Source organism: Salmo salar, chromosome 28 (genome assembly GCF_965601325.2).
Source record: "Salmo salar chromosome 28, fSalSal1, whole genome shotgun sequence".
NCBI classification, from domain to species: Eukaryota; Metazoa; Chordata; class Actinopteri; order Salmoniformes; family Salmonidae; genus Salmo; species Salmo salar.
Genome location: NC_138318.1, coordinates 14,719,305 through 14,740,867, shown reverse-complemented (window position 1 = coordinate 14,740,867; position 21,563 = coordinate 14,719,305). Strand labels below are relative to the sequence as shown.

The 21,563-nt window shown below is 42.9% G+C and overlaps 1 protein-coding gene and 1 pseudogene across 1 annotated transcript; one reads left to right on the top strand and one right to left on the bottom strand.

The window, feature by feature from the left end:
* LOC106589196 (myosin-2-like) lies at positions 1-9,454 on the bottom strand (annotated as a pseudogene).
* A 9,480-nt stretch (positions 9,455-18,934) lies between these two features.
* adprm (ADP-ribose/CDP-alcohol diphosphatase, manganese dependent) lies at positions 18,935-21,563 on the top strand. Its single transcript, XM_014178961.3, has 3 exons — positions 18,935-19,776; positions 20,084-20,206; positions 20,326-21,563. The coding sequence occupies exons 1-3, from the start codon at positions 19,200-19,202 to the stop codon at positions 20,613-20,615; spliced, it is 990 nt and encodes a 329-aa protein (XP_014034436.1). The 5' UTR covers positions 18,935-19,199; the 3' UTR covers positions 20,616-21,563.

Genomic DNA, 21,563 nt, shown 5'->3' with positions numbered 1-21,563 from the left:
TTATGTTTTTGTATCGTATCGTACCTTCCCGGCATCCCTGCTCTTGGCTCTAATCTTGTTGAGCTGGGACTCTGCGACCTCAGCCCTCTCCTCTGCCTCCTTCAGGTCATGCTACATCTTTCTGCACTTAGTCAGGTGGGTGTTGGCCTGCTCTCCCTGGAACAACACCACTAGACCATAATACAAGAAGTCAGGGATTAACAATAACAACCAGGTACTTTCTCATTAGGTCATAGGTCATTGATCTAAGCTTACAGCTTCCTCAGCCTGACGTTTGTAGGGCTTCACCTTCAACTGCAGCTTGTCCACCAGGTCCTGCAGCCTTTGGAATGTCTTCTTTTCCTCTTCAATATGCAAGCAGAAATCAGCAGATCAATCAGTGAGGTAAAGGAAATTAGATCACTTCTGATTGAATCAGATTCCTCTGAACTCATTTCTCTACTCCCTGGTAGGTGAGCACCTTGACTCTCCTCTCATATTTTTGGGCTCCTTTCATGGCATCAGCTCTTCTTTTCTGCGCAACCTCCAGTTCTAATTCCAGCTCACACACTTGCCAGTGAGTGGATCACATCACAAGTAGTCAACACTTGATGAATAGTTTCAGGCTTCCTCTGGGATACACTTCCATTATAGCAGCAAAAAACTATGATTTCACTATGCCTCCAGTCTAGCTGCTCTGGGAGACAGCACCATCTGCCGGTATGTCATTAGATTAATCTGGAGTATTTGAGTCCCAGTGATACTATGATAATCTTGTGAAAAGGGGACGGGTTACCCGAGCCTCCAGTTTCTGGAGCTGCTTCTTGCCGCCCTTCATGGCCAGGTTTTCAGCCTCATCCAGGCGGTGCTGCAGGTCCTTGACTGTAACCTCCAGGTTCTTCTTCATCCTTTCTACATGACCGCTGGTGTCCTGCTCCTTCTTCAGTTCCTCAGCCAGCATGGCCGCCTGTGTAGGAGAACATTTCATCACATCATATTGTTGTTGGTTTTACATGACATGTTATGGAGGTAAAATATTGTCAATCTTTGCTTGATATGACACATCAGTGATGGCTTTCTTGGCTTTCTCCTCTGCGTTCCTGGCCTCCTGGATGGCATCCTCCACTTCCCCATGCAGTTGACTGACATCTACATCCAGATTTTTCTTGGTGTTGAGAAGACTGGTGTTCTGTTAACGTATGGCATTATAGATAATGTTATTAGATGTTACAATAGTGGCATGGGAAATCTATATAAACCAAGGCAAAGCTACATATTTGTGAGTATACCTGGGAATGCAGCATCCCCACTCTCTCACAGGCATCAGTCAGCTTCTGCTCAGACATCTTGCGGCTCCTCTCCGTCTGCTCCAGGGCAGCCCTCAGCGCCTCCACTTCGGGCCTGCATCAGGGAGCTCCAGCGCTCCACTATGACTGCCTGCTCCCTCAGCTCCTCCTGGCTACGCAGAGCCTCATCCAGGTGCAGCTGGGCATCCTGAGGAGAGAAATAAACTCAACTTTATAATAAAGTTAATTAGTAAGACATAGATTGATATTATGTAGAAATGTTTTGAATGCATTACCTTGAGGTCTGTCTGGACGTTTCTCAGCTGTTTCAGGGCCTCACCAGCCTGCCTGTTGGCGTGGCTCAGCTGAACCTCCATCTCGTTGAGATCGATCTCGATCTTCTTTTTGATCCTCAGGGCATCGTTTCTGCTGAGGGTCTCAGAGTCTAGGACCGACTGGATGGTGTCAACGACATGCTGGTTGTTTAGTTTGATTTGCTCCATCTCCTCCTCTTTCTCCGCCAGCCTCCTGTCTACCTCACCTTTGACCTGGGTTAGCTCCAGCTGGATACGAAGGATCTTGGATTCTTTGTGTTCCAAAGAGACCTAAAATAATTGGATAAATTGACATTATTCCATTGATTATTGACATTTTCATATTTCAGGACATTTCTCCATTGGCATCAAACCTCGGTCTCCTCTTAGTCTTTTCCAGAGAGGCACACTTGGCATTCACAGCCTCAATGGCCACCTCAGCATCCTGGAGTCGCTGGGCAAGCTTCTTCCTGAGGATATGAATTTCCTTCTTTAGTGTTGAAACACAATGTTTCTTGGCCTCATGAAGGTGAGCAGTACATTTCTAAAGTACAATATTTAAAAGGCCTGTATCTTCTGACTCACTTGGCCTCCTCCAGGTTATCAGTACGCTGGATGGCATCAGTCTCATATTTGGCTCTCCACTGAGCCACCTTTACATTGGCTTTGGACATTCCCCTCTGCAGCTCTGCCTTAGCCTCCTGCTCCTCTTCCAACTGCTCCCTCAGCATCTCACAGTCATAGTGAGATGATTGGACAGCGTGGGCTAAGGCACTCTTAGCCTTTACAGAAACAAATTAAAGCAGATCAAGCATCCACCTTTACACCAAAAGATGGGAGTTGGTTATGATTTGGATGTTATAATTTTTAAGCATCTCTAGAGCTGTGTACTTTTTGACTTTTTTGACTCTTTAGAGGTCTAGATATGAATTCATTCTTCAAAGTAGAATTTTAAAACAAACCTTGGTTTCTTCTTCAAGCTGCCTATTCAGCTCTTCAATTTGTTGAGTGAATGACAACTTGGTCTTTGACATGTGAGAAAGTATCTTTCTCGTCAAGTCGGCAGGAAAACTTGCCTTTCAAATAAAGTATTACAAGAACATTTGTTAGAACAGGCCCTCTTTAATTGTGGTCCAAGTGGTGGACTACTGCCAACTCAGCATGATGTATTTCCTACCATTCTCAGTTTGAAGTCTTGCTCTTTGAGTATTGAGATCAGTGAGCTGGCGAGTGTTCTCATCATGTTTGGCCTTGTATTCGCTCAGCTGGTCCTCCAGAGCATGACACATCTTCTCGTAATTTGCCTTAGAAAAATAATAAGCAATGTTATCAGTTTTCATGATTTACAAAAGTATGAATGCATCTTTCTGTAATGGAATGAGATTGTTCTCTACCTTGGATTTGGACACTGATTCCATGTTGCTGACCAGATCATCAATCTCCATTTTGAGTTCACTCTTTTCTTTCTCCAGCTTCTGCTTGACACGCTGCAGATTGTCAATGTGCACTCCCAGCTCTGCCACAGTGTCTGTGTTTCTTACGCAGGGCAGCAGAAGTAGCCTCATGGTGCAGAGTTGACTCCTCCAGGTCTCGTCTCAGTTTCTGAAACTCGGCCTCTCGCTTCTTGTTCATCTCAATCCGAACAATGGTGGCTCCACCAGCTTCTTCAAGCCTCTCGCTGATCTCTTCAAGTTCCCTGGAGAGATCAGACCACTGCTTCTCCACCGTAGCCCTGGCATCACGTTCAGCCCCAATCTCCTCTTCCAGCTCCTCAATACAGGCCTGAAATAAAGTATTGAAGGAAACATTTTAAACACATAAAGGTCTTAATCTTGAAAGCAATATTTTCTCGTTGAGTACCTGGAGCTCCTTGATCTTTTTCTGAGATTGAGCTGACGAACTTTGCTCATCCTCAATTTTGGTGAGAAGCTGACTGAACTCAAAGTCTTTCCTGCGAAGTCAAACCATATGATTAGAGTTTCTATAAAAATCACATGTTCTAGAATATGAATGGATGAATAACTGAAGTGTTTATTGTACTTTTTCAGTCATTCCTCCAGCTGCTGCTTGTCGTTCTCCAGATCCATTACAGATTCTTGAGTCAGTTTCAGATCCCCTTCAAGCTTTCTCTTGGTCCTCTCAATATCCATCCATATCTTTTTTACTTGCTCCAGAGAACTCTCAAGCTGTAAAACGAAGTAGGAAGTATGTTTAATAGTGAAACCTATCCAGAATAAAAGCTAATAAAGCTCAATGTTTAGACTTACATCATCCACTTTTGCTCCAGCTTAACTTTGGCTTTGGTCAGAATGTTGACTTTGTCTTCCTCTGCCTGGAGGTCATCCAAGGTTTGCTGGTGGGTCTCTTGGAGGGCTTTCTTGTCCTTGGATAATTTTCCAATCGTCTCATTAAAACTTACATTCATTCTGTCAAAATTTTCACCTGAAGGTTTTTCGAAAACTGACAGGTCAGTGAATAAAGGATTATACCTTTTTTAGAAAACAGACACATTCATGAAAGACATTCACCCTGTTTTCAGTGGCATGTTTCTGCTTCTCCGCTTTGGCCAGGGTGTCCTTCTTCAGCTCAGAGCACTCATCCTCTATCTTCCTCTTCTTGGAAGTCAGTTCAGCATTTCCTCCTCGTCCTCCAGCTTCTCGCCCAGCTCTTTGACTTTGGTCTCCAGTTGGATCTTGCTCTTGATGAGGCCATCACATCTCTCCTCTGCATCCACCAGACCTTCACTCTCCTGGAAAGAAAATGTCTCATCAAACAAAATATAATATTCTGTTGATATTTTCTATTGCATCCTAATAACCTTGCTTTTTGATGTGATAAAATTACTCTGGATCTCTAGAGCAAGTCATTCAATGCTGTAAGAACATTGTTTCCTATCCTTTGGCACTCAAGAACTATACTTACAGCCTGCACTTGCAGTCGCAGGTCATTCCTCTCCTGGAGCAGGGTCACCAATTTGGCCTCCAGCTCCTTCTTGGTCTCTGCTTTGACCAGGTCGTCCTTGCACTTGCCAAACGTATGTTGGACTGAACAACAGAAATGTATTCTCTGCAAGGACATAAGTCAGATTTAGGATCCTTACATTTTAATGTACACCATACAATCTCAGGGACAGATTATGACTTAAGGTGTTTATAACTTGAATGTTCTTACAACTTTCTCATTGACATCAATGTGTGCAATGCATCTCCTGTTTGGTTTCCAATCTATCATCATGGCCTTTACCTCCTCTTCATCATGATCCAGTACTCTGTCCTCATTAGGAAGCCGCGACACAGGGCCTGGGTGATGGTGATGAGGGTGGCCAGTTTCTTGTCCCTCATCTCCTCCAGCAAACCCAGCAGGCCTGCTTTGAAGAACAACTGCAGGAAACAGACATGGAGACCATTTTTAAATTACCACATCTGATCCTTTCATACCAAAAAGGAATATGTACAGTATTGGTACTACCATTTGCATTGTAGTCATTTAGCAGATGTTCTTATCCAGAGCGATTAACAGGAGCAATTAGGGTTAAGTGCATTGCTCAAGGCCACATCGGCAGATTTTTCACCAAGTCAGCTTGGGGATTCGAAACCAGCGATGTTTCAGTTACTGACCCAACACTCTTAACCGCTAGGCCACCTGCTGCCCCTACCAGAGATGTTCACTATCACTTGCCAGTGTGTCCAAACTTATACTGATTGTGGTCCACATCAATTGACCCCAAGAGCTTCTCTGCAGCTTTCTTGTTGTCAATGAACTGGCCATCAGGGATAACACTTGCATTCAGTACTTTGTACCTAGAGGGAAATGGTTTGCGAAAAAATCGAAATAATGAGCAAAAGCCAAATAACCTGAAGTAGACACCAATGATATGGTGAACATGTTTACGAGGCGTCTAAGTCTCATTTGGAATCAGACACCTGACAAAATGGGGGTGAGTGCTTTTCTGGTTTGTCATCAGCTTTCCTAAGTTTTCCTGTTAAGGGCAAAAGGGCAACAACTAAATGTGTATTACAATAATATTCAATCAAACATGTAAGAAGGAATAATGAGAATATAAAATGTGTTGTTCATTCTCTACTGACCCTTAAGACGGCTGACACAGTCTGAAAGAAGAGACCTTCTTCTTCGTTCCCTTCTTTGCTGCATCAGCACCACCACTGTTTTCTACAGGACAAAACATTTGCAAAGAGATGAAACCACTTCTAACTGTAATTCCACAACCAGCACAAAATCACAGACAGTAATGTGTGTATGTACTTCTATGTCCTTACCCTCAGAGGCAGAGTACAGAGGCAGAGTAACTGCAGTAGAGGAAAGAGAGCAGCTTCAAGGCTGCCTTCTGGTAGAGCTGAATGACTGTCTCATTCAGTGGGTCTTTGTTCTTCTACAACCAGCCAGTAATGTTGTAGTCCACAGTGCCGGCGTAGTGCACCAGGGAGAAGTGAGCCTCTACCTTGCCCTTGACCGGCTTGGGCTTCTGGAAGTTGTCAGCCTTTCCAAGGTGCTGGTCATAAAGCTTGTTCTTGAAGGTGGTGTCTGAAGCCTTGGGGAACATGCACTCCTCTTCAAGGATGGAGAAAATGCCCATTGGCTGGGGATTAACAAATAAATTACAGTGCAGCATTTAGATCTTGAATGAAAGTGTAAAAAAACTCTCAATTCTATCTAATTGCTATCATGAAGGAAGCTATGAGCTCAATGCATGCAGCCAAGTCCATTCCAAAGTCTATGAACTCCCACTCAATTCCCTCTTTCTTGTACTCGTCTGGTTCCAGCACAAACATGTGGTGGTTGAAAAACTGTTGCAGTTTCTCATTGGTGAAGTTGATACACAGCTGTTCCAGACTGTTGTACTGTTGAGAAAGTCAACAAATACCATTTCAATTGCAATCTATTGGGTCAATGTTATGACACTGTGGAATTATTGAGACATTTCACTTACATCAAAGATTTCAAATCCAGCAATGTCCAGGACACCAATGAAGAACTACATTGGCTACTTGGTTTCCAACATCTCGTTTATACGGATAACCATCCAAAGAAACATTTTCTCATCGACAGATTTAGCCAAGGCTCCAATAGAGATGTACACCTGTAGGTCATAAGCATATTACATGAGTCGACAGCAACAAGTCAAACTTGAGACCTCGAAAACAACACAAGATAGCAAATACCTGCTGAACAGTCTGTCCATTGGTGACATACTCATTTCCAACCTTCACTCTGGGGTAGCAGAGCACTTTTAGCAGATCTGCTGAGTTCAAGCCCATGAGGTAAGCTGCTTTGTCAGCCACTGAAATAGAAACAGACACCAGAATTTTTACGTGTTTTCATTTTCAGTAAGCATCAGCTCTAATAAGTCTCCCACCCCCCCACCCATAAAAAATCTGACATTTCCAGCTACAATAGTCATTTACAACATTAACAATGTCTACAATGTATTTTTTATCAATATGATGTTATTTTAATGGACAAAAAAATTGCTTTTCTTTCAAAAACAAGGACATGTCTAAGTGACCCCAAACTTTTGAACGGTAGTGTATATATATATTTTTATAATTAAATTAAAAGTTTCCACCATATTAGAGCAATTCTATCAGATATGTGAAGGGGAGTGGACAATGGTAGGAGGGAGGGAACAACTTTCTGGAGTGACATGCATCCCAGGTTTTTACCCTCAGCGCCATCTTGTTCCGCCTGCTCCTCTCGCTGCTTCTGCTTGAACTTCATGTTCCCATAATGCATCACAGCGCCAGTCAGCTTGTAGATGCCAATCTTCTCCTCTGAGGTGAATCCTAGGATGTCAATAGCACTCTAGAAGCACATCAGTGGACAGTGTTTTTTTAAATGAACGAAACAGAGAATTTGCAAGGTATCCTGATCAAATCAAGAATTAGGAGACAAATTCAACACATTTTCTGCAATTTGAGTTTGATTGCATTTAGCCCAAGTTTCTCTACTTACATCAGTAGATAGCAGTTCATCACTGTGATCGATACTAGCCACAACAATCTCCCCTTGGCTGATAAACGGGAAGTCATAAGGGTTGGTGGTGATGAGAAGAGTACCTATGAGCTCAGGCTTCTTGTTGGACATGATCTGGTCACCGGGGTTTTTCCAGGAGATCTGCCAAAGCAAAAAGAGCATGTCTGTGCTGTGTATCATGTGTATGTCATCGTGTAACATAGATGTTTCTCAGCCAAATGTGGCATACAACTTACGGTAACACTTTATTTGGATAGTCTGTAGAGTATCTGCAGATGGACTATCTACAGACTATCAGCAACATTTCAACTAACTATCTACTAACCCGAACCCTAGCCCTAACCCTTGTTCTAACCCTAAACGTAACCCATACCCTAAACTTAACCATTTTCCTAACCCTTATTCTAAACCTAACCCCAACCCTAACCGTAACCTTAGTAAGCAGTTGCTTATCAACAGTCTGTTGATAGAATTACCTGGAAAATCCGGACAAATAAAATGTGACCCAACTTACAAGTCTCAATATCAGTGGAAGCCAGTTTTCCTGTAGTTCCAAAGTGAATTCTGATGAATTCTGATTTTCCCTGAACAGAGATAAAACAAGACGGTAATGACCTTGATGACTTAATAATGATGACAAATAAGTGACACCATATGACATAGACAGAAATACTCATTTACAAAGCAAGAGGAGTTGACGTTCTTAACGGTCTTTGCATTTCCAAAAGCCTCCAGCAGAGGGTTGTCTGAGTTGATCTGGTCCTCCCTACAGGTAAGATACAACAGATCAACCAGTCAGCCAATCAAGTAACATTGTTTCATTCAATCATAAAGTACAGCAGATTATCTGTCTGTTTAGATAACTACTAAAGGCATGTTCTTTGTATTGCTGACTGAACAGTGTTTCTTGAGAGGAAAATAAAGATGTTGAGTTCTACTTGCATGCATTTTGCCTGGACCCTCTTTTTTCTTGTCCCCATTTCCAGACACTGCGATGGTCGCAAAATACTGGATGACATGCTTGGGGTTCACAGTCTTCCCTGCACCGGTTTCTCCACTGAGAGAAACACAAAGCACATCCATAGAAAACACAATGTTTCTTCGTGTTGAAGAACTTAAGTCTGTTGATTTTCAAGTTCCATTACTTACGTGATCAAGATGGACTGTTACTCTCTATCTAAATGAAAAGGACCATCACAATCACGAGAAGAACATACTGTGTATGAATAGGCCACTACCACCTCCTGGTTGTAAACTGGTAACCACTTATAGGGGTTCACAGTGACACAGAAAAGCCCAGAGTAGGTCTGAAACCACAGCAGTGATTGTAATATCCGTTTAAGGAGAGTAATGTGGAAAGGGTGAGCTTTGGAAACAAGCTCAACTTCAGACAAAGAACAGCCTTCACTCATGTCAAATGTGACTCACATAGATAATCCATGCTGCGTAACGCTCTTTGAGGTTATACAGCACGGTGGCCTCCTTGAGGTGGGTCATCATGGCCATGTCCTCAATCTTATCAAATTTAGGAGGATTCATGGGGAAGACTTCGTCTTCCTTCACTGTTACAGTCTATGTTTAGGAAGAAGAAATAAATACATTTTTGGAAAATACTGGATCCCGACTGTTTACATATTTTTTCTACATGGCACTGTACTAGTTCAATTAGACGTAACACATTACTCCCGCTTCAGTCTTAACGGTTGCTTTGCTGCCCTCTTTGCTTTGGAGAGTGCCTTTGACATACAGCTCCTTAGGCTCAGACACAAACACAGCCGTCTTGGCATCAAAGGGTCTGTTCTGTGCTTCTATCCTCTCTCTATCAGACTTCATGAGGTATGGGGCAGCCGGCCCAAACACACCCATCTCAGAATCTGAACTCATCTTTGTAAAGCACCCTGGGGGGGGGACTGAGGGGACAGAGATGGAAGTTGGAAAAGAAATTCAAAGTATTTGTCAATTGAACTGAAGAGTAAGAATGACTTTTAGACCACAAGAGGCTGCTGAGGGGAGAACAGCTCATAATAATGTCTGCAATGGAGCAAATGGAATGGCATCAAACACATGGAAACCATGTGTTTGATGTATTTGATACCATTCCACTCATCACGCTACAGCCCTTACCACGACCCCATCCTCCTGAGTTTTCGACACTTACCTCCCTCTGACGATATAATTAATGAATGAGATCCTTTCAGTAATGTGTGTTCCTATAAAAGAGAACTCAGATCACTCATCAAATCATAAGATCACAGTAAAAATGTCTAGCAATGCTTTCATTGGAATGTAATTGGAAGTTATCACAAGGCACAAGTACACTATACTTCACAGAGTTTAGAGGGCCTTACAAATAGCAGCTCCAATCGAAACATGTAGATGTCTGCTTCTCCTCCTCCTTTTATAAGGTTCCCTTTGGCTCAAGCAGAGACTGAACAAATGCCTATACTTGGGTCAAAGCCCCTTGAGAATGTGTGGCTTGAGGGAGATGATGAGATTGGTATGTGATATTAAGGCAAATTAATGTCACTCAGCTTTTGTCACACATCTGCAGGGAGCAGCTGCAGCTCAGGGGGAGATCTCATAGGACAGACTCAGAGGAGAGTGACCTCTGAGGTACATCTTTGGCCAGCAGCCTCTGATGCAAGGGTCTCCAAAGTTTTCAACATTACCTGGTTCACTCTTCTATGCAGAGAAACAGAATGTAGTGCTTTCTTATAAATCATGCAGATCTTTGTATTAGAAGAGGTGTCAGCGAGGGCTCCAAAAGCTTAATTGCTGACTTAAATAACTTAAATCCATCTGAGTGTCTTGTGATTGCTGTGATTGGACTTATGAATTAAAGCATAGCTGGTTTCTCCTTCAATACACATTCCTTCAATAGACATTCCTTTATGCTCTTCACAGAAGCCTCTGAGATTAGTGGACGAGGGCGTGGCTGAGATGTGGTCCTCCAGGTCCAGCATCTCACCATGAATCAGCTTCGAGTACAAAAGGACAACACCCAAGATGTATACTGTGCTATGCTGTACTTTACTGTGCTGTACTGTAAAGTACAGCACAGTAAAGTCCTCGTTGATAAATACTGTACTTTAGAAAGCCATAGAATATTATGTATAATTACATATTGTAGTTAAAAAGCCAAACCCTTCATGTTTCTCTTCTAACAGACAACTGCCTTAGTACAGTTGAAGTCGGAAGTTTACATACACTTAAGTTGGAGTCATTAAAACTCGTTTTTCAACCACTCCACAAATTTCTTGTTAACAAACTATAGTTTTGGCAAGTCGTTTGGGACATCTACTTTATGCATGACACAAGTAATTTTTCCAACAATTGTTTACAGACAGATTACTTAACTTATAATTCACTGTATCACAATTCCAGTGGGTCAGAAGTTTACATACACTAAGTTAACTGTGCCTTTAAACGGCTTGGAAAATTCCAGAAAATGATGTCATGGCTTTAGAAGCTTCTGATAGGCTAATTGACATAATTTGAGTCAATTGGAGGTGTACCTGTGGATGTATTTCAAGGCCTACCTTCAAACTCAGTGCCTCTTTGCTTGACATCATGGGAAAATCAAAAGAAATCAGATCAAGACCTCAGAAAAAAATTGGAGACCTCCACAAGTCTGGTTCATCCTTGGGAGCAATTTCCAAATACTTGAAGGTACCATGTTCATCTGTACAAACAATAGTACGCAAGTATAAACACCATGGGACCACGCAGCCGTCATACCGCTCAGGAAGGAGACGCATTCAGTCTCCTAGAGATGAACGTACTTTGGTGCAAAAAGTGCAAATCAATCCCAGAACAACAGCAAAGGACCTTGTGAAGATGCTGGAGGAAACAGGTACAAAAGTATCTATATCCACAGTAAAATGAGTCAATATCGACATAACCTGAAAGGCCACTCAGCAAGGAAGAAGCCACTGCTCCAAAACTGCCATAAAAAAGCCAGACTACGGTTTGCAACTGCACATGGGGACAAAGATCGTACTAATAGAAATAGTAATAGAACTCTTTGGCCATAATGACCATCGTTACGTTTGGAGGAAAAAGGGGAAGGCTTGCAAGCCGAAGGACACCATCCCAACCGTGAAGCACAGGGGTGGCAGAATCATGTTGTGGGGGTGCTTTGCTGCAGGGGGACTGGTGCACTTAACAAAATAGATGGCATCATGAGGAAAGAAAATGATGTGGATATATTGAAGCAACATCTCAAGACATCAGTCAGGAAGTTAAAGCTTGGTCGCAAGTGGGTCTTCCAAATGGACAATGACCCCAAGCATACTTCCAAACTTGTGGCAAAATGGCTTAAGGACAACAAAGTCAAGGTATTGGAGTGGCCATCACAAAGCCCTGACCTCAAGCCTATAGCACATTTGTGGGCAGAACTGAAAAAGTGTGTGCGAGCAAGGAGGCCTACAAACCTGACTCAGTTACACCAGCTCTGTCAGGAGGAATGGGCCACAATTCACCCAACATTTTGTGGGAAGCTTGTGGAAGGCTACCCAAAATGTTTGACCCAAGTTAAACAATTTAAAGGCAATGCTACCAAATACTAATTGAGTGTATGTAAACTTCTGACCCACTGGGAATGTAATAAAATAAATAAAAGCTGGAATATATCATTCTCTCTACTATTATTCTGACATTTCGCATTCTTAAAATAAAGTGGTGATCCTAACTGACCTAAGACAGGGAATTTTTACTAGGATTAAATGTCAGGAATTGTGAAAAACTGAGTTGAAATGTATTTGGCTAAGGTGTATGTAAACTTCCAACTTCAACTGTATATCTAATTTGTTAGAGTGCTAACAAGCAATGGAGTCAGGGCTGAAAAGCAGCAGTAGTTCTGTCACTCACTGCAAGTTTAATAATGTCTTCAGAAGATGTTAAGAGAGATGGTAACTGGTAAGAGAAGTGATAAATCATGAACAAGCATGCTGTGAACCCTCAGCTTATGCTGCCCCCTATCCAGGCAAGGTTACTATAGTGTTACTAAGGAGACTTAATTGAATGAATACATTCCTGGAGGGCCAGCTGTCCTAAAGATGACAGTGAGAAGGGATCTTAGGGTTGGGGATGTGCCGCATTTCAATAAGTTATCTCCTCTACACCTGCCCTTGTTCATTCCCCTTGGTCAATCTCAGACGTTCAGGTCAATGTAAGCGTTTTCAGAAATTCTGCCACTGAGAGAAAAATAATAGCATTGCTTCTGATAAGTCTGTACGCATGTATTTATTTCCTGAAATATGACAAATTCAAGTGAGCCCAGGCCAAGAAAGCAGCATACATATATTTACACATGAGACACAACACAAAATAAAACATAACTATGGATGGAAGTTAAAACAGTGCAAAGTGCATAAAATAACTTAAGAGAGCAGGTTTAAAAACATGCAATCTATGGTCAACAGCCCTCCAATCTGGGATTTCAAATCACCAATCAGAATAGAATGATGTAGTTTTAAATCCTTGTTCCAAGATGACGGAGCAGCACATCTAAACGCATTCTGACCAAACTCAGTTTTTGTGTTGGGAACATTATATAAAATACAGTTCTGTGGTCTCAGACGAAAGTGTCTACCTGAGGCGGATTAGGGGGTTGCTGTCTTGATCTTGAAAATATCCTTTGTTTTGTTTTCTCTGCATTTTCTCTGTGTTTTATATACTGTATATTTCCACACTATAAGGTTGGAAGAATACTGTGAAATTGTGAAAATGACAATAATTCCCTTTTAGTGTACAGTAAGAGCTGTTTGAAAAGACTGCCTGAAATGCCAGCCTGTTTTGGTGGGAGTTTTGGCCTGCCTGGATACGTCACCAGGAGGTAAATTAGTTAATAGGCCAAGAAGAAAGAGAGTTCAAAACCCCTACCAATAACTTGTTTTCAGTTTTCCCTTACACACTCCCATCCTAGCAAAATTATTGCTATTTTGGTTTATTCGTGACTATTTTCATTGAAAACAATCACAGTAAGGTGCATAATTGTAAGCCAGAAATGATTTGATATTGATATTTTTGAAAAAATGTCTGCACTGGACCTTTAAGATCAATTTGAGCTGAAAGAGGTTATGTTGGACAACATTAAACTGCTCCTGCAGTTTGAGAAATGCCTCAACTAGTGTGGGAGAAGTGCTATTTTGGTGTCATCTGCATATAGATATTTGGAGGGCATGATAAAAGAAAGACACGGATTGCAATGGATTGGCATCATACGCTGTTTAAAAAACTAATCTTTAATGCAACAGATGGTAAAATCTCTAGGCTTATGAGTTAATGTCAGGTCAAGTTCAAGTTGTCTAAAGAAAGCACAGCTATCAGGTTTGTTCAGTCCATTATCAGACTCATAGACACACTTATCTGATGGTCAACAATAAACAAACGATGGTGTGAATTGACCCTTCGTTAATCCCGCACCTGAATTTTGGGCAACCAATCGCAATACTCCAATGAGAGCAGCTGCTGTCAGTCCTGATCCCTCAGACAAGCTCACTGAAAGCCAGTGAGAGCTATGGCAAAAATTGAGAGTTTAAAAATAATGCAACGGCTAAATAATTTAACTGTGCACCAGTAGTACTTGCTACTGTGATTACTGAAATGCAGAGCCTGTTGGAGTATTTTTCGAATCCGCAATTCTACTTTTTTTGCATTGTTTACTAGCTCAATTGGTTAGCTAGCTCTCAGTCTCATACAATACAACTTTCATCTGCTGTTGACATCAGGATATGATTTGAGAGCACTCGTTAGCTCCAAAAGGAGTTATGGCTTTGACTGCTTTTCTACACTCGATCCCTCCGATGTCAACAACTACAGACCAGTATCCCTTCTTTCTTTTCTCTCCAAAACTCTTGAACGTGCCGTCCTTGGCCAGCTCTCTTGCTATCTCTCTCAGAATGACCTTCTTGATCCTAATCAGTCAGGTTTCAAGACTGGGCATTCAACTGAGACTGCTCTTCTCTGTGTCACGGAGGCTCTCCGCACTGCTAAAGCTAACTCTCTCTCCTCTGCTCTCATCCTTCTAGACCTATCTGCTGCCTTTGATACTGTGAACCATCAGATCCTCCTCTCCACCCTCTCCGAGTTGGGCATCTCCGGCGCGGCCCACGCTTGGATTGCGTCCTACCTGACAGGTCGCTCCTACCAGGTGGCGTGGCGAGAATCTGTCTCCGCACCATGCGCTCTCACCACTGGTGTCCCCCAGGGCTCTGTTCTAGGCCCTCTCCTATTCTCGCTATACACCAAGTCACTTGGCTCTGTCATATCCTCACATGGTCTCTCCTATCATTGCTATGCAGACGACACACAATTAATCTTCTCCTTTCCCCCTTCTGATAACCAGGCGGCGAATCGCATCTCTGCATATCTGTCAGACATATCAGTGTGGATGATGGATCACCAGCTCAAGCTGAACCTCGGCAAGACGGAGCTGCTCTTCCTCCCGGGGAAGGACTGCCCATTCCATGATCTCGCCATCACGGTTGACAACTCCCTTGTGTCCTCCTCCCAGAGTGCTAAGAACCTTGGCGTGATCCTGGACAACACCCTGTCGTTCTCCACTAACATCAAGGCGGTGACCCGATCCTGTAGGTTCATGCTCTACAACATTCGCAGAGTACGACCCTGCCTCACACAGGAAGCGGCGCAGGTCCTAATCCAGGCACTTGTCATCTCCCGTCTGGATTACTGCAACTCGCTGTTGGCTGGGCTCCCTGCCTGTGCCATTAAACCCCTACAACTCATCCAGAACGCCGCAGCCCGTCTGGTGTTCAACCTTCCCAAGTTCTCTCACGTCACCCCGCTCCTCCGCTCTCTCCACTGGCTTCCAGTTGAAGCTCGCATCCGCTACAAGACCATGGTGATTGCCTACGGAGCTGTGAAGGGAACGGCACCTCCATACCTTCAGGCTCTGATCAGGCCCTACACCCAAACAAGGGCACTGCGTTCATCCACCTCTGGCCTTCTGGCCCCCCTACCTCTGAGGAAGCACAGTTCCCGCTCAGCCCAGTCAAAACTGTTCGCTGCTCTGGCACCCCAATGGTGGAACAAGCTCCCTCACGACGCCAGGACAGCGGAGTCAATCACCACCTTCCGGAGACACCTGAAACCCCACCTCTTTAAGGAATACCTAGGATAGGATAAAGTAATCCTTCTAACCCCCCCCCCCCTTAAAAGATTTAGATGCACTATTGTAAAGTGGTTGTTCCACTGGATATCATAAGGTGAATGCACCAATTTGTAAGTCGCTCTGGATAAGAGCGTCTGCTAAATGACTTAAATGTAAATGTAAATGACTGCTTGCTAACAGTGAATGCAGAGCCATTCAGTGGCTAGCTAACCTATACAATTTTACCAGGTTCCTGCGAAGCAATTGTAATGACAATCCACCACAACATATCCACAAGTTTCCTGATTAGCAAGGGGTAGTCTGTGTTTAATTTAATTGTGTATTAGAAAAGCAGTTTAAGATTATTGTGAGGGGATTTCGCCAGACAGTGGTTGAATGGGGGAAATTCTTCTTCTTCTTCTTCTTCTCCTTTGGTATCATGGTGTTTGCAAATTTTGTTTGTGCATGCCGCCACCTACTGTGATGTAGTGTGTATTTAATCATGTTATATTTGTGATACAAAATGCTCCTGCACCATACCAACGGGCTGGGAGGATGGCACACCACCCCTCAACACACCGTGTAATTCTTCTGAAGTCAAATCTCATATACCCTTATACTTCTCTGCAGCTGCCACCACAACATGTTTCCTGTGATTTACATTCCCTTTATGCAGTACAGTTGATAACCATTGCTATGAACGCTAAGAAGCCAACATTACTGAAGTATTAATCACTCATTGGCCTATCCCTCTGTGCTGGCACAGATCTACTACTCTCTGGGATCCTTTAAGGATCCCTCACTCTTGACCAATCCTCTACTTTCTTCACTGCCTCAGCATATAACACCTTCTGCACTACTCTGACTCTGGCCACTTCAACCTGCCTCTCCCGCATCGGACACTTCCGATCCCCAGCAACATGGTCACCCCTACAGTTGACACGCACACCAGTATCCACTGAAACTACACAATCCTCTGTCCCATGCCCTCCTGCACACTTCCCACATTGTGGAATCTCCCTCCTACACACTGCTGCGACATGACCAGAAATGAGCACAAAAGCTCTAACAGGATGATATATCCTAACATGACTTTGTCAGGTAAAGACTCTGACTCAAAACTCAAAAGGACTGATAGTGACTCCTCTGTTTCACCACGCTCAACACCGGGTCTGCGTCGCACCAAACGGCAGGCATCACAAACACCAGGAATTTTCAACTTCAATTGCTCCATCTTCACACTTAACGCTACCCAAGAAATCACTCCTTTCAATGGTGCCCTGTTCCTGAGAGCAAAGCAAGAAACAGATCATGACCCAAGTTGCATGACATAGAACGCCTATGTCTGGTCAGAAGAAACACAAACTACAGGTTACCTTAACTGATTCACCTTTCTCACCTACCCTGAAACCACAAATGGATCTGCCAAAAGGCAAGTGTGCACTTTCTCCAAAAACGTCACTCCTAAGAGACCAGATTCTTCTTTACCATGTCCAACAATGCCAGGCTCTGGTTATAAGCTCTTCACCACACCTTCCACCTCACTTAACTCGCCCTCATTCACTTCCATTTCCCCTCAAGAACTCGGTCTGGCGCACAGCTCACTTTGTTTGCACTTGAAATCAATCTTCTTCGACACCCCATCTCCATTTTTATCGCAATCTTCCTCAGATTCAAATCCAACCTCTATTTTCCTCAGTCTTTTTTTCTCCTCTTCTTCTTTTTCCGCCTCCATTCCTCCTAATAAATCCACGTTTCTGTGCCCCTGTCCCAATATTCCAGTTTTTTCCCCATGATTCCCTGAATGGGGAATTGGGATTCCTTGAAAATGTTGTTTGAGGTTGCAACAGTAATCAAGGGGGGCAGAATTTAGCGAAAGGTCAATTGTTTTTTAGGATCTTAATAAAACATGAAACAGCCTGAATAGTGTGCGAGTTCAAACACACCTCTAGGTCTATGTGATTAATATAAACATGTAAAGACTAAATGAATCAGATTTTGTTAATTGTGTGAAAGTGTCCAATAGCCAGTGAGGTGTAGTATTACTACCCTCTAGTGTCAATATTGTGAAAATACGGGGGGAGGTCACTTTTAAAAAAATGTGATGAATCAGTAGAGCCACATTACTATACCTGCTAGATTTGTCTATGGCCCTGTTCAATATTTCACGAGAGTCCCGTGCATCTGGTGGTACTGCAGTACTTGTCTGTTGTTTAAGTAACCTGCCATGCAATCCCAATACTTTATCTGATACTGCGCAGTCGCAGCGCAGTTGGGATGTTCGTGAACAAATGCACTGACAGTAGTCGGAATTACCGTTCTTCTAGCATCAGGATATTATGCTGGCAGCAGTATCGCGGATATGTCTTTCTCAAAATAAGAGTTCCCCTGCAAAGACATGCTAAACTTTGGGAATATCGTTTTTTTTTTTTTATGCAGTACAACTGTTTTTCACAGCATTGCAACCACATTTGAAGAAATAAATAGATATTCTGACGCTTTTTACTATGTATTATTTATACTAGCGTCAGAAATACTCAGTAGGTTTGCTACTAACCAAATATGGTTAGGTTTTGAGGGGGACTGAGTCGCACGCCTTTACTCCGACCCCTCCACAGCCCCCAATGCATTACACTGTAATACACTGAACATGGGATACATGTTGGTTTGTAGAGAGAATTTTTCTACTCAGTAGGGTCTCTACTAACCAAATATGCAGTTTTGGAGGGGGACTTTGTCGTAAATATCTAGCAGCACTTCGTTCTCCACCGCTCCATAGACCCCAATGCAATACACTGAGACAGGAATAAATGTTTTCTCTCTACATGCCAATATGTATCCCATGTATAATATGTTACAGTGTATTGCATTGGGGCTATAGGAGTGGTGGAAAACAAAGTGCTGCTGGATATGTACGATACAGTTAGAGACCCTACTGAGTATTTCCCACCCCACTTTAGCTGACACAGTTAGAAAGCACGCCCCTTGTCTTTTTACAGCCCAACATGCCAGTGTCAACATACTATTTTGTTCATTATACTGGTTTTAAAAAAGGTTTTTAAAACCAGATGTTGTATTTGTTTTCATGAATTGCTTATTGTATGTTCTTGTTGGCACAATAAAAGTGGCCATTGATTAGATTCCATATCTATTGAATGAAATAGTTATTGACAGTAGTTATTCACTTTGCAACGTTTTGAAATGCGAGCTTTTATTTTGAAAGTTTTCTCATACAAACGTGACGTTATCGTGTGTGCTGCTGACAGAATACTAGTGCAGTCGGACATGTAACAACTCTCCCGGCGTTTTAGAAACACTGTAACCTAACTGTATCAATTGACATGGAAACAATGTACAGTATCTAGTACAAGAGGACAACAGCCACAGAATATCCTGGCAACCTTCACTTCATTCTAGTAGGTAGAATAAGCAAGCGTTCTGGCAGCGGTCAAAAATGTTAGAAGGTTAGCTAGCTTTCTCAAGTGGACTAAAAGTAGAAGTTTGATCAATAACATCATGACAACTGGAATGGAGAACTGCGCCAAACCACTGTTTACATTTGGAATAATCGCCGACATTCAATACGCCGACATAGATGATGGCTTCAATTTCAAACGCTCAAGGAAACGATACTACCGGAACAGTCTTCGCCTATTGCACAATGCACAGAAAAGGTGGACCGCGGAAACTGTCAAACCCCGGTTCATCCTTCAGCTCGGTGACATTATCGATGGCTTCAACAAGAGGCATGGCGCATCAGAGCGAGCCCTGGAAACGGTGATGAAAGAGTTTGACTCCTCTCCGGTTGAAGTCCACCACGTTTGGGGCAACCATGAGTTTTATAACTATAGCAGAGACACCCTAATGCGGTCGGTTCTCAATAGTACTACAGATTCTGAAGCAGGAGAGGGGCATCTCAGCATCTGTGAGATATATGCATATCATTTCAGTCCAGTACCCAAATACCGATTTGTCGTTTTGGATGCCTATGATGTGAGCCTACTAGGGAGAGAGGAGTCCAGTCTGAAATACCAGCAGGCTATTGCTATTTTAAAAGCCCACAATGACAATGAAGATCTGAACCACCCCCCAGGTAGGTATACTGTTAGTAAGGAGGTTTGGACCTTTAGCACAGGTAGTGCACTTGCCCTGTTAACTGCAGGGTAGCTAGTTTTAAACACTGTTCCCCCACAAGTGCTACACGAACCTCATCACATAACTTATGAGCAGAATAGTCTACCACCAGTAACTACTATTTCATTGATACTGCACAATTCCATGTAGCTTGACTGTGGAGAGCCTAATGCCACAGCAGGCCTAATGCTGAGAATGATAGGTGTTTCACATGAATTGAAGTATTTGAAACTTTGTTTAATCATGTCTTTCTCCATATGTTTTAGCGCCTGTGGGGATGGAGCAGAGGTTTGTGAAGTTTAACGGAGGATTCAGTCAAGATCAGCTGGACTGGCTGGAAGGAGTTCTGTCGTTGGCAGACGACAAACTGGAGAGGGTCACCATTGTCAGTGAGTCAAGTCATGAGGCCTACGTAACAAATGTCATAGCAGCCATCATGACATTTGAGATCACCAATGTGACCCAATAGACGAACTGACTAAATAATGTTGACTGTTTTCTTGTACAGGCCATCTCCCTATCCACCCCAGCTCTACAGATCCTATCTGCCTAGCCTGGAACTATGATGCGCTGCTCTCCATACTCCAGGCCCATAAGAGTGTAGTCTGCTTCATGGCAGGACACGACCACGATGGAGGGTATCACAGAGATGACTCCGGAGTGCACTACCTCACGCTGGAGGGGGTGATAGAGACCCCCCCGGGCAGTGACGCCTTTGGTACAGTCTCTGTGTATGAGGACAGAATGTTTTTAAAGGGATATGGAAGGATGTCTGATAGAATACTGATGTATCCATGATAATGCCAAAGATTCTACGGCTATACGGAATCTGGGGAGGGCCAATTCCTTGGGTCCTCATATACACTGAGTATACAAAACATTAAGGACACCTGCTCTTTCCATGACATAGATTGACCAGGTGAATCCAGGTAAAAGCTATGATCCCTTATTGATGTCACTTGTTAAATTCACTTCAATCAGTGTAGATGAAGGGGAGGGGAGACAGGTTGTGTATGTGTGCCATTCAAAGGGTGAATGGGCAAGACAAAATATTTAAGTTCCTATTAACGGGGTATGGTAGTAGGTGCCAGGCGCACTGGTTTGTGTCAAGAACTGCAACGCTGCTGGGTTTTTCCACGCTCAACAGTTTCCCGTGTGTATCAAGAATGGTCCACTATCCAAAAGACATTTAACCAACTTGACACAACTGTGGGAAGCATTAGAGTCAACATGGGCCAGCATCCCTGTGGTATCTTTCGACATCTTGTAGAGTCCATGCCCTGACGAATTGTGGCTGTTCTGAGGGGGAGGGGGGGTTACAAATCAATATTAGGAATGTGTTCCTAATGTTTGGTACACTCAGTATGTGTATATATATATATATATTTCATTTTCTGAGTTAAAAAGAGCCAGTGATTAAAATAAAGCTTTATACCAATATTGATTTAAGTGGAAGAGAACAGGTACTGATAAAACATGTTGCACATTCCATCTGGCCTGAGATTGGGTGCCAAAAGAGTGGGAGAATGTCTCTTCATAACACATAAACACACTGTCTCTCATAATATGTTACCTCAGTAAGTTGATATTGTAGCTCTAAATGATGCGATTGTTGGTGATAGAGCTATTGATAATAACCTGTGTATAATGAATGCTTTGACAACAGTAAATGGATGAATCTGTCTGTTGCACTGTAAGGGGTTCATTATTTTACCTTCAATAAATTTCATTTGATTTCTAAATGTT